Source organism: Sciurus vulgaris (assembly GCF_902686455.1).
Source record: "Sciurus vulgaris genome assembly, chromosome: 12".
Lineage (NCBI taxonomy): Eukaryota > Metazoa > Chordata > Mammalia > Rodentia > Sciuridae > Sciurus > Sciurus vulgaris.
The window spans coordinates 81,267,166-81,280,730 of record NC_136473.1 but is presented as its reverse complement, the minus strand read 5'-3'; the positions used below and the strand labels follow the sequence as shown (position 1 = coordinate 81,280,730).

General features: G+C 46.5%; 1 protein-coding gene across 1 annotated transcript in view; it reads left to right on the top strand.

Moving 5' to 3' along the window:
* LGR6 (leucine rich repeat containing G protein-coupled receptor 6) overlaps nucleotides 1-8,141 on the top strand; it is a 120,988-nt gene extending 112,847 nt beyond the window's left edge. Inside the window, exons 18-19 of the mRNA XM_079106021.1 lie at nucleotides 2,168-2,248; nucleotides 4,570-8,141. Of these exons, the coding sequence (XP_078962147.1) occupies nucleotides 2,168-2,248; nucleotides 4,570-5,825 (1,337 nt within the window). The 3' untranslated portion in view covers nucleotides 5,826-8,141. The remainder of the gene's footprint in view (nucleotides 1-2,167; nucleotides 2,249-4,569) is intronic.
* Nucleotides 8,142-13,565: the final 5,424 nt, after the last annotated feature.

The following is a 13,565-nucleotide window of genomic DNA, read 5'->3' as shown; positions in this document are numbered from 1 at the left end:
AACACCTTGGCCGTGACTTTCCCAGCCTCAGACAGAGTCCATTGATTTCACCCCTTGTGCTTCATTCATGCATTTTGATTTCAAAGAATTGCTAAGCTCCCTTCTGGATGGGGCAGGCGGGGAATGAAAGGTAGAGAGGAAGGAAATGCCAGGACTCTGTGGGCATGCCTCAGCCTACCCACCCTGATGCTGTCCAGGCCAAGACGACAGTCTTCCAGCCTCCTGGGAAAGCGACCAACTGAAGGAGTTTACTCTTTAAGTGGGGAAGAAGAACCACACAGGAAATAGACCTGCAAGCCACAGATGGGGACAAGTGCAACAGAGTCACCTATCCATTCCCTTAGGACAGAGGAAGAATCCATAGGGACTATCTTTTAAACCTGAATAATGTACAGGTGCCTTTAAAAGACAAGCAGCTCTTTCTTCCCAGTTGGATCCTCAGATACCTTTCCCAGTATGACCTAAGAAACTTAAGTTTTAGTCTTTAAAAAGTCATTCATTGATGGATTGTCCTTACAAAAGAAAATTGTGTCTTTATAGTTGTAAAAATATTTCAGATAGTCATTTCAAAGTTCTTACAGAATTTGTGGACACTGAGATGTCCATGAGTCCCTGAAATTCACAGGTCCTAGTTTAAGAAATATTGCAATAGGGCTGAGGGTGTGGCTCAGTGGGGAGCAATTGCATGAAATGCTCAAGGACCTGTGTTTAATCCCCACCAGTGCAAACAAAACAAAACAACCACCCAAGAATCAGAGACACCCCCCAAAACTGCAAGAGTAAATAAGAAAAAAGAAATCTCATTTCATTCAAAGATGCATCACTGGAATTTCTCCAGTGATGGATTTACTTATCTATCTCTGTTTTCTCATACTGACCTAGAATTGTAGAGCCGTGGCTTTCAATTGGAAGGAACGTTAATGATTATCTATCCAAACTCTGACTCAAGTAGAAGTGCATTCTCTCACATTGGGGACTTTCTAATTCAATAGATCCAGTGATAAATAATGTCTAGTTTATGCACCTGTAAATCTCCCCGCCCCCTTCTCACTCCCTAATCCCCACCCCCAAACAATCCATCTCTCCATGATTGTTGAACATCTGGGCTTTATAGTCAGACAGACCTGGGTTTGAATTCTGGTCTGTCACTCACTGTGAGACCCAGAGGAAGCCACTTAACTTTAATGAGCCTCAACTTCTTTATCTGTCACCTGCCTCATGCGGCTATTGTGAAGGTTAAAGGAGGCCATGAAGATGAGGACTCACATGGAGAGGAACAGCTCAAGGAATATTAACCCTTGTTGCAAAGTAAATCTATCAGCTGATGCAGGGCCCTGTAGCATGACAGTTTATTTCCTCATTTGTCTCCATAAGCTCCTTGTGAGCAGGACTATCTTGTATTCATTCCTGAATTCCTCTGCACTTTCAGTTCTTGAAAGTAGTTGGCATCATTCTCAGACCGAGTGGGTCTACTGTGCACCTGCTGAAGAGCTAGAGCATCTTCTTTTGAACCATGATTTGCCTCCTTCCATAATCCATCCACTGATGTTGGTTCTACCCTCTGGGACAGAACAGCACGTAGGAGTCTAAGCCCTTTACGTCAACAGGCTTTCAGCTCTTGGATGGCTGTTCTGTCCCCACTTACTCTCGCTTTCTCCAAGCTAACCATCCCCCAGTCACACAAATGACTTCTGCTCCCCCACTATCCCTGATTCATCTCTGAACACACTGTAGCTCACTGAGGTCCCCCTTAAGGCATATTGTTTATAATGACAGCTGGACTAGAGTGCAGAACAATATTGATCCATATTGTTCAATATTATTCCATTGTAGCTGCCTGATCAGGGCAGCTACAGCCCAAATGCTACGTACTCGTGAGCTACAGCTGACTGGAGAGGGCACGGGAGCACTGAGAAGAGAAAGAGCAAGGCTAATCACAACATCTGTGGTTCAGAACCAGCAATGGACATAATCCACAGGTGAATAATAGGGAGCTGACCACATATTTACACCCAAGGGTAGAAACAGATGTTCAAAGCTGCAGGAGGACCAGTGCTGAGCAGTCAGTCAGGGACACATCTATTTAAAGGCCTGGGACTTAGGAGAAGGATGGGACTTGACTGACACCAAGGCCCAGGCCCAAGCACATTTTCATCTCCTCTCTCAGATGACCTGAACCTGGATGAGCTCCAGCTGGAGATGGAGGACTCAAAGCCACACCCCAGTGTCCAGTGTAGCCCTATTCCAGGTGAGATGGGTGGCCTGGGGGCAGAGAAGGGGCACCCAAGCACCCAGAGAGAGGCTGGTTCTGGCGGCATATCTGTAGCCAAGCTTCAGGCACGTCTTTTCTTGACTCCCCATCTTAGGGGAAGGAAAGCCTCTTCTCACTATTCCTGGGGAAGGAGAGAGTTCTCTCGCTTGAGTGGCTACTGTGCATGGGGGTAGGGGTGGGGTGACAGGGAGTCAAGCAGCCTTTACAAATCAGTCAATTGTAAAGCTATGTATCCAGGAGAAAACTGCTCTCATGGAGGACAGAAACAAGAAATAATGCCTTGACCCCACGCTCAGGGGCTGCTTTTGAGCATTCCCTCAATCTAAGACCCATGTCACAGAATACTGGAGTCACATGGGACCAGGTCACCTCCTCTAGCCCTCAATGCTCTATCTCATTTTTACTAAAATCCCCCAGAGAGACAAACTCCAGGTCCCTGGATAATTCCTGCAACAGTACTGTCTAACCCTTACTGCAGAGGCAGCTTGGTCTAGAGTTGTCTAACCCAAAGCCATTTTGCTGTAAAGAAAGAAAGTTCTTTCTCCTCAGTGCAATTTAACCTAAGACATTGAGAGTGAAAAGTCCCTTCCTTGTGTATAAAATGCTAACCTATGGGCTGGAGCCTAGCATGTGTAAGGCACTGGCTTCGAATCTCAGCACTGCAAATAAACAAATAAAATAAAGACCCATTGCAAACTGAAAAAAAAAAATTTTTTTTAAATAAGTAAATAAAATAAAATGCTAACCCACAATGTCAGAAGGTAGCACCTTGCTGCTTAGGCCAGGACAGAAACTTTTATTCAAAATGAACAAAAAGTGATAAACAGCTGAATTTTCCTATTTCATCCCACCTCCACTTTCCAGGCTTCAGTTTTTGGCTTAGGTTCCTTAACCTTCTCCCCTTCCCCTATTTAAACCCTAGAGCGCTGGCCTGACCTTGCCCAACACCAGCTCTCCGCACTTAGTGACAGTAGCACGCTCCCTAGCGACAGCTCAGGGCCAGAACTGACCCAGCCAGGAAGAAGCAGGTGGTTTTTTGTTTTTGTTTTTTCCACTTGGAAACCCACATGCTTCATTCAAACTGCCACAGAAAATTCATCTCTGAAAACCTGTAACCAATGGGGATGCAGTAAAAGAGGAAGTTTCAAAAAAGAAAGTCCAACTTAAACTTTCTTCTAAGATAGCTCATAAAAATGGTCAAATAAATTATGGTACATCATATGGTGGAGTATTTATGATAGAGCCAATGAAATATGGTCTTGAGAAATATAAGGATATGGGAAAAGTGTGCATAACAAAATTTAACTTAAAGAGACTAAAAATCTCTATTCGGTAAAATCTCAACTTAAACAAATCTGTATTGTATATGTGTATTTAAAAAAAAAAAAAAAAACTGTGAGGAAACATGCCAAAATAATGACTTCTAAGAGGTGAGGTCACAAGCAGTTTTAATTTTTCTGTGTAATATTTTCAAATTGCCTACAATTACTATTATTTCATAATTAGAAAAAAAATGTTTTAAAAATAGCTCCCACAAAAGCCTCTCAAATTCCCAAACCACCTAGCAATACATTGAGAAACAAGAGTCTGAAGCCAAAGAAATGAAGAAATAATATGTCCAAAGTCATAGGTGATTTAAGAACAGACTCTGAGAAGAGTGATGGAAAACACCAGGATCTCACCCATCTAGTGCAAAGTCAGATTGGAAAACCCCAGAAGCCGTCTACATTTTGATTATTTGCTTTCCCTCCCACATTCTGATTCACAGATGAATATGAAATGTGCCTGCACCCCTCTCAGAGAACAAGGGAAGGCCAGACTGGTGTGATATCCTGTCTGGGCTCATCCACAGTGGAGTCCTTAGTGGGTTACTGGGCAGAGCCTCAGCCATAGAGTGTTACTGCCTGGGCAGTCCCTCATAGGACTGTCTCTACTATCCCAGGGGTATCCCCAGTTCTGATGCCCTCTCCACTCCCGTAGGCCGGTCTGTCTCTTCCATCCTTCCAAATGTTGTTCCTTTGGACAGATGTAGTTAACATTCTTCAACGAGTGGGATTACACTGTATTAATGGGGATTGCACTATGTGTATCAGAAGGAGCACTATGTATCAGCTCCTTGGAGGAAGAATTATTTGTGTTTCAGGGGTTCCCCTCCCAGCTCCGATCAGGAGTTCTTGGAGGGCAGAGGCCAAGTCAGCCTCCCTCAGATCAGGGTTTCTGTGCCGGCAGAGGCCTTGCCCCAGGACCAGTCAGGGCAGCCTCGGCCCAGGGGTAATGCCTGCTGCTCTCTCCCACAGGCCCCTTCAAGCCCTGCGAGCACCTCTTTGAGAGCTGGGGCATCCGCCTGGCGGTGTGGGCCATCGTGCTGCTCTCGGTGCTCTGTAACGGGCTGGTGCTGCTGACCGTGTTCGCAGGCGGGCCTGTCCCCCTGCCCCCAGTCAAGTTTGTGGTAGGTGCAATTGCCGGCGCCAACACCTTGACTGGCATTTCCTGTGGCCTTCTGGCCTCCGTGGACGCCTTGACCTTCGGCCAGTTCGCTGAGTACGGAGCCCGCTGGGAGACGGGGCTGGGCTGCCGGGCCACGGGCTTCCTGGCGGTCCTCGGGTCCGAGGCGTCGGTGCTGCTGCTCACACTGGCCGCGGTGCAGTGCAGCGTCTCTGTCTCCTGCGTGCGGGCCTACGGGAAGGTGCCCTCCCTGGGCAGCGTCCGAGCAGGGGCCCTGGGCTGCCTGTCGCTGGCAGGGCTGGCCGCGGCCCTGCCTCTCGCCTCGGTGGGAGAGTACGGGGCCTCCCCCCTCTGCCTGCCCTATGCCCCGCCCGAGGGCCAGCCAGCCGCCCTGGGCTTCGCCGTGGCCCTGGTGATGATGAACTCCTTCTGCTTCCTGGTGGTGGCCGGTGCCTACATCAAACTCTACTGTGACCTGCCACGGGGCGATTTCGAGGCCGTGTGGGACTGCGCCATGGTGAGGCATGTGGCCTGGCTCATCTTCGCCGATGGGCTCCTCTACTGTCCCGTGGCCTTCCTCAGCTTCGCCTCCATGCTGGGCCTCTTCCCCGTCACCCCCGAGGCCGTCAAGTCCGTCCTGCTTGTGGTGCTGCCCCTGCCCGCCTGCCTCAACCCGCTGCTCTACCTGCTCTTCAACCCCCACTTCAGGGATGATCTTCGGCGGCTCTGGCCCGGCCCAGGAGCTCCTGGGCCTCTGGCCTACGCTGCTGCTGGCGAGTTGGAGAAGAGCTCCTGCGATTCCACGCAGGCTCTTGTGGCCTTCTCTGATGTGGATTTCATTCTGGAAGCTTCTGAGGCTGGACGGCCTCCTGGGCTGGAGACCTATGGCTTCCCCTCGGTGACCTTCATCTCCTGTCAGCAGGCAGGGCCCCCCAGACTGGAGGGAAGTCATTTTATAGAGCCGGAGGGAACCCACTTTGGGAACCCACAACCCTCCGTGGATGGAGAACTGCTGCTGAGGGCGGAGGGAGCCACATCTGTAGGAGGGAACTCACCAGTGGGTGGGGGCTTCCGGCCCTCTGGCTCAGTCTTTGCCTCACACTTATAAATGTCCTTTCCCATTATTCTCTTTCCAATCTCTTCCCGTCCTTCTCTCCCCACTCCCTGAATGATGGCTGCTTATAAAATAAATACAACCTAAACTCAATGGTGTGACCCACAGCAGGGCCTGGTTGCGTTGGTCCTCTCTCTCCATGACCATCACTAGTAAGTGCTTCTTGGCCTAGTTTCCCCTTGGCCTTCCTCATCTCACCTTCTTGCTGCCTCTTCCCTGTCAGGTCCAAAGCTGTGGATCAGAGACTTGGAAATTTGCTTCAGGGTAATGAGGGAAATAAAAGACAATGAAGGAGGTGGGGAGCTGATAGGGCCAGGATCAGGACACAGTGGACAGGGAGACCCCACAGAGAAAGGGACCACCAAGGGCGTTTGGCATCTCCCTATTTATGGAAGGATACAAAATTTGTTCTGTGTCTCATAAATCTTGATGTATGTCATGAAAAAATACTTCCTATTAAAATGAACTTTGGAAGAGATTACACATTATATCCCTTTCTTAGAGATTCATGGAACATGTTAATACAGTAAAAATCCTAAAATTACTGCAGCAGTAAAATCTGTCAAATTTGCTATGTGAAGTGGTGCACACCTGTAATCCCAGTGGCTTGGGAAGCTGAGCAGGAGATCCCAGTTCAAAGCCAGCCTCAGCAAAAATGATGTGCTAAGCAGCTTAGTGAGACCCTGTCTGTAAATAATACAAAATAGGGCTGAGGATGTGGCTCAGTAGTTGAGTGCCCCTGAATTCAATCCCCAGTACCCCCCAAAATACCTATTGAACTTTATTTAATGCTATTCCCCCAATTCTTAGACAACTGGTTTTCATTTGGTTCATTGGTTTTCATAGAATACCTATTAATAGCTCACAGAACTTAGTATTATCTGTACCACCTGATGCTACCCGTGATACCACAAAATGCCATCTTTTCTTTCTTTCTTTTTTTTCGGGGGGTGGGGGGAGGTACCAGGGATGAACCCAGGGGCACTTAACCACTGAGCAACATCCCCAGTCCTATTTATTTTTATTTTGAGACAGGTTCTTGCTTAGTTGCTTAGGGCCACGCTGCATTGTTGAGACTGACTTTGAACCTATGATTCTTCCTGCCTCAGCCTCCTGAGTTGCTGGGATTACAGACATGTGCCACCACATCTGGGCCCATCACTTTTTAAAAGTCCCGATCCTAGGAGCTCAACCAGGCTGAAGTACCAGAGGCAACTGGTGATCCCATCAGGCAGGACAGACTCTCCATACTCCACCTATCAGCTCCCTACCTCCTTCATTGTCTTTTATTTCCCTCATTACCCTGAAGCAAATTTCCAAGTCTCTGGTCCACAGCTTTGGACCTGACAGGGAAGAGGCAGCAAGAAGGTGAGATGAGGAAGGCCAAGGGGAAACTAGGCCAACCTACTTGTCTTGCCTGGAGAAGGATGGAGTGGAACAGGCTGTAGTGGTTCCAGCTTCAGCCTCCTCAAGCACGACAGGAAGAAAAGGATCCTGTGTGTGCTCCCCTCCTTCTCCTACACCCAAGCACCAGTGGAACTCCTGCCTCCAGCAAGAAGGAGGATTGCTGGACCCTAGGGGGGTGTACATAAGGAACTGTGGCTGTCTGGGTTGCCTCTGGCTGTGAGTCACCTTCCTATGGTTCTCCATCAAATGTGCCCTGCCACCAACTGCCCACAAGCCCAGTCCTCCCTTCTTATTCTAAATTCTTTCTATGGGATAAGGAACCTAGCAGAGAGGAGGTACCTACAATGTCTTTTAGAAGCATCGTAGCTATCTGGGAGTCCTGGGTTCCCCAAATAGGCCTGACCCTTCCGTCTTTCCCCTCATGACTTTCTTCCCTTCCTTTCTTCTTCTTCTTCTTCTTCTTCTTCTTCTTCTTATTATTATTATTATTATTATTATTATTATTATTATTACTGGGGATTGAACTCAGGGGCATTGAACTACTGAGCCACATCCCCAGCCCTATTTTGTATTTTATTTAGAGATAAGGTCTCACTGAGTTGCTCAGCAGTTCACTTTTGCTGAGGCCATGCTTTGAACTCTTCATCCTCCTGCCTCAGCCTCCTTCCTCAGCCTCCCGAGCCACTGGGTTATAGGCATGTGCTACCACACCCAGCTCCCCTCATGGCTGTCTTATCTTTGGTTTCCCAAGTGCATTTGAAGGTCTACAGAGTACCTCCCACCCGACCCCAAACACACACATTCAATCTCAGGGTCAGAGGGTGAGAACTGGAGGCATTCTTGCAAATATAAAAGCTAACTCTTGGCCTGGGGAGATAGCTCAAGTGCTTGCCTTATAAGCACAAGGCCTGGGTTCGATCGCCAGCACCACAAAAAAAAAAAAAAAAGCTAATTCTTGCCAGACATGGTGCCGCATGCCTGTAATCCCAGCAGCTCAGGAGGCTGAGGCAAGAGGATTGTGAGTTCAAAGCCAGCCTCAGTAAAAGTGAGGTGCTTAGCAACTCAGTGAGACCCTGTTTCTAAATAAAATACAAAATAGGGCTGAGGATGTGGCTCAGTGGTTGAGGGCCCCTGAGTTCAATCCTTGGTACATACCCCACACCCCACAAAAAGCTAATTCTTGAAAACATAAAAAGAGAATCCAAGACCCACAAATGGGTGAGACCTTTTTCCAGGGCACCCCAATACCAGTCAAATTGAAAGGACAGAGTCTGGAATCCTAAGACTGAATGAAACATTGTTCTGCTGAATTTTGTTGTGATCCTTAACCAGGACCTACCCCCAGGGGCTCCACCTTACCACAACCCTGAGAAAGCTCTTGAGTTTCACAGCTCAAGTTTCTGCACCTTTGCTGTTCCTCCATCTCCCTGCTACTCCCAGTGCCTGATGGGAATTCCAATATAGGTTAACAAAGTGCTTAGGCTGGGCTGGAGGGATACGGCAAAGACCATAGGGAACTTGACACATTTTAAAATCTCATTTGACTAGTTGAGTTACCTGGATTCTTGTAGGCTTTGGATGAATATGCTGACCTTATAATTACTTAGGGTCCTAGCCTGGGGTCAACTTCAGAGTAGGTACTCACTAAACTATGGTGCTGTTATTTATCAATTATTTAAAGACCCCCTATTGTCCCTAGTGTGCCCAGGGATGATCGAGTTTTCTTGATGGAAGGACTTTGCTTTATTTTGAGTACTGAGAATTGGTAATTCTTAAAAGGGAAAGAAATTCTCTAAGAACTTCAGAGAAGACAACGTTGGTATGATTTGGGGTAGCCTTGACTTCTAGGAAGTCACCCTAGATCCCCCTCCTCCATATGATCATTGTTTCCTTTGGAGTTAGAGAGCCAGTCTTGAGGAGAGGAGTGACTGTGTATTAGAAGTTTAGGGGGTTTAGAAACTGTTCCCTAGAGGTGGCTGCTGCTTTGGTAAAGGAGCCTAGGCTTTTGGGTCGGGGCTTTGACCTGTGGGTTAGGGTGGCACTGCTGTCTAACTTTACTGTCTGCTTCTAAAGATCTGGGTATCAGCCAAGGTTGGACTTTCTGGTCAGAAGAGAGGTGCATGGGAAGGAAGTGGAGGTGTTTCCTATAAACTCCATGGATCAACAGAGTTAATAGCTGAACCTCCTTGCTGCCTTTTCCAGGAAGAATAAAGGTTTAAAAAGTAAATGAGGGAGCAGGGAGCACGATGAGGTGGTGCCACACCTGTGATCTCAGCTACCTGGGAGGCTGAGGCAGCAGGAGAGCAAGTTCCAGGCCAGCCTCAGCAACTTAGCAAGAACCTATCTCAAAATAAAAAAGGGTCCGGGACATAGGTCAGTGGTAAAATGCTCCTCGGTTCAATTCCTCATACTGAAGGGGGAAAAAATGAGGGAGAGGAAGAGGAATTGCTGACAGTTAGCAGGGCTGAGTAAGAGGATTGCGGCAGGTAGCTAGAGCCCTGATCCTTTCTGGAACTGTCCTAACTACCTTTGCTCTGGTTTAGCAAGATCCCTCACCCATACCCACCACTCCTATGTCCCTTCTGGGTTCTAGTCCTATACCATCTCCAGCCATGTGAAAATTGTCAAGATGTAAATATTTGGATTCTTCTGTATAATAAAGCACCAGTGAAGTACCATATGGGTTCCTCAGCTCCTTTCTGCTGCCCCTAGTGGAGACAAGGATGTGGGGTGTGGTGGGGCTGCTTTGAGGAAGGGGTGATCAGAGGGTCTTCTCTTCCTAACCCATCTTCTGAACATGGGGCATCTGGTGCACAGCCAAGGAGGCTCAGGACTGAAGTTTGGAGGTCTCAGAATAAAATCCCATTTTGAAGCGTCCTTTACGTGCTTGGCACTGGGTTAGACAGCATGGTCTTAAGAAAGCAGTGAGCAGGTTGAGCTCTTATTTAGACCCTGAACACTTTGTCAGACCCAAGCCTAGTGCTAGGGTTTTCTGATCCTGTGAATCCCCAAAAATCAGCTCACTTTCTTCTCCTTGGGTGAACTTCCTCACCCACTCTCAAGCCTTGCTTCAAAGTGGGATATTGCCCACCAGACATCCAGGGCCCTTCTCAAGGGAAGGCAAAGACCGAGTTTAAAAAAAACCTGCAGCCAAGGGAATGAGATGCTAGCCCCAGAACTGTACCAGGACTTTTGTGGCCTAGTACCTGACTCTTTCCTCCTCCCCCCTTTTCTTCCTCCTCCCTCTGCTCTTTCCCTTCTCCTCTTTCTCTTCTCCCTCCTCTTCTTTTTCCATTTTTGCATTTAAAATCACTTCAAATTTTTTTTTTTTTTTTAACTGATATTTGAACTCCACTCTTCAAGAGAGAACCTTCCAACCCCTTCCATCCTCAGGAAGACTGTTCTTGTTAGACAGGGTTAAGGGAAAGAGACCCAGGCATTAACTCCTGTAAGTATGTATTTCTTGAGAGAATATGTATAAAGCAATGAAGGAGGCAGAATCTAAGCAAACTCAAGACCAGAAAGAGCAGCAGGATTAGCCCTTGTATCTACAATCTGGGACTGTTCTGAATTTGAAGTAGCTCTGAATTCCAGCCAGTGAGAATCTGTGGTTAGTCACTTGTGCCCACCACAAGCAGGCTCGGCTGCTTTCTGTAGGCCTGTTCTCTTGTCTCTCTGCTTCTCAATCACAACCAATTGCTCCCTCCCCACTCCTTTTTGTTTAAAAAGCTTTAATCTAATTTTTAAATAAGGAATGCATTTGACATGGTTCAAATAACAAAAGTTTTTCAAATAATAGTCTCTGTCCCATTCCTGTCCCTATTTGCTTACTTCATAAAACCTCACTGGTTTGCCACTGTTATTAGTGTCTTGTATCCTTCCAGAGGTTTTTTAATGCATATACAAGCAAGATGCAAAGATGTGCTTATTTTTCCTTTTTACCTAAAGTTAGAATACCACAATGTGCTTCTGCTTTTTTTTTTTAAACCTACTGTTAAAGCTCAAAGATCTTTCCATAGCAGTAGAGAAAGCTTTCCCATTTTTTCATAGCAGCTGGTATCCTGTTATATTGATAACATGATTTTATCTCACTATTCCCTTTCTGATGAACATTTGGATTGCTTAATAGCTTGCTCTTATAACTGATACTGCAACACGCAGCCTTTAACACACATGTATATACATAAGATAAATCCCTAAAAGTGGGATTGCTGGGTCCAAAGAATAATTCTGAGTGCTTATACCATTTTTTCCCCTTCAGTACTGGAGATTGAATCCAGGACTTCACACATGCTAGCATGCACTCTACCACTGAACTACATCCCCAGATCTTTTATTCTATTTCGAAATAGGGTCTCTGTAAGTTGCCCAGATTGGCCTTGAACTTGCCATCCTACCTCAGCCTCCTAAGTAGCCAGGATTACAGACATGCACCACCTGCTGGGTTAATTATATCTTTTCTTTACTTCACACTGCTTTTGACTAATAAGCTGTGTTTATTCATGATTCCTCATTGTGAACCTATTCTTCAGGGTCTCCGTTAAGTATCCTTTCAGTAACAGGTCCTAGGCTAATTGCCTTGTTTTCTTTTGGCATTTTCTGGGGCAATGTCCTGAGAGATTGAGATTCTGACTAGCCAAGCTTCTTTTTTTTATACGTGGCTAAGTCATACATGCCAGTGGGCAAATATAATGGGCTAACCACTCTTAGATCGGGTACCTGTCCTGGTCCACTAAATTATAGTGTATAAATGGGTATGTCTCTGTGGTTTTGTGGTGGACAAATATGAATGCTCAGGTCTTCTGCTTGAGCAAGGGTAGACAGGGCTCTTCTTTCAAAATTGACAATAGGCCTGGCAGGATAGTTCCACAAGGGCAAGGACCATGTTGATCTCATTCGTTATTGTACACTAAATTCTTTTCACAGAACCTAGCAAAAAGGAGATGCTCAATTAATTTCTGTTGAGAGAGAGAGAGAGAGAGAGAGAGGCCTGGGGTTGTATGTAGCTCAGTGGTAGAGCGCTTGCCTCGCACGTGTGAGGCCCTGGATTCCATCCTTAGTACCACATAAAAATAAATAAATAAAATAAAGGTATTGTGTCAATCTACTACAAAAAAAAAAAAAAAATGAAAAGAGAGAGAGAGACAGAGAGAAAAGAATTAGGAAATAAGCATAACTAGTTATATCCCTAAAGATTGTTTCCCAGTCTAACGGGGCCATGGAGCCAGGAAATGCAAATAACCCAGAATAAGAGGCAGCTTCTTATCTGAACTAAACCATTTGAATCCCTGAGAAATGACGCTCTGACACTCCATTCCCCAGTCTGGGTCATGTACTTGGGCAGGTCCTTTCTGTTTGTAAGAAAGCAGTGTGGGTGCTTCTTTGTATCAGCTCCTACCTTGGGTACCACAGTGGTTCAAATTCTACCATTGTGGCAACTTGTTCCATCTGGTTAGGCAGAGCTATTTACTTTAGCCCGTCCAGTAACCACTTCCTCTGTTCTGGTAACATCAATCTGACTCCTTCAGGAAGGGCTCCCCACAGCTCTGTGCTGCCTGTTCAAATGGAGTCGACTATGTTCCAGGTGCCATAGGTGAAGTCTTGTCAGCCTTTTCTGTTCCCTGAGCACATGATTTGTCCAAGGAGGGGGCTCATATCCCCAAGTCCTTTTTTCTTTTTTTTTAAGTACTGGAGATTGAACCCAGGGATGCTTTACCACTGAGCTACAGCCCCAATCCTTTTTATTTTTTATTTTGAGACAGGGTCTCGTATGTTGCTGAGGTAGGCCTAGAACTTGTGATCTTCCTGCCTCAGTCTTGCAAGTCACTAGAATTATCAGGCATGTGCGCTGTACCTGGTTCCAATCCAGGAACTTTGGTGGAGCAGATAGGAAAGTATTCTTTCCCTAGAGCTGCTGGTGTCTGTCTCACCGTTTGGAAAGAAATGGATCCTGATAGTATTAGCTGAGCATTTGTATTCAGTCATGCTTGAAAGTACATTTGGACTGCTCATGTTGTAAACCAGTATTTTTGTTTGCACAACAAAGAGTATTAATTTGTCACTTACTGTTTGGAGGAGCAGCCAGAGAGGCTTCTTTCACAAATCACTGCATCACCCACTACCCAGGGGATTAGGAGTAACCTATTGTCCTCTTACCAGCCATTACGGTGGAAGAGGGCAGTTACTGGCTTGGAATTTTTATAGGCAAAAAAAGAATATCAGGCAGAATGCAGTGGCACACACCTATAATCCTAGTGGCTTAGGAGACTGAGGCAGGAGGATCACAAGTTCAAGGCCAGCCTCAGCAACTTAGTGAGACTATCTCAA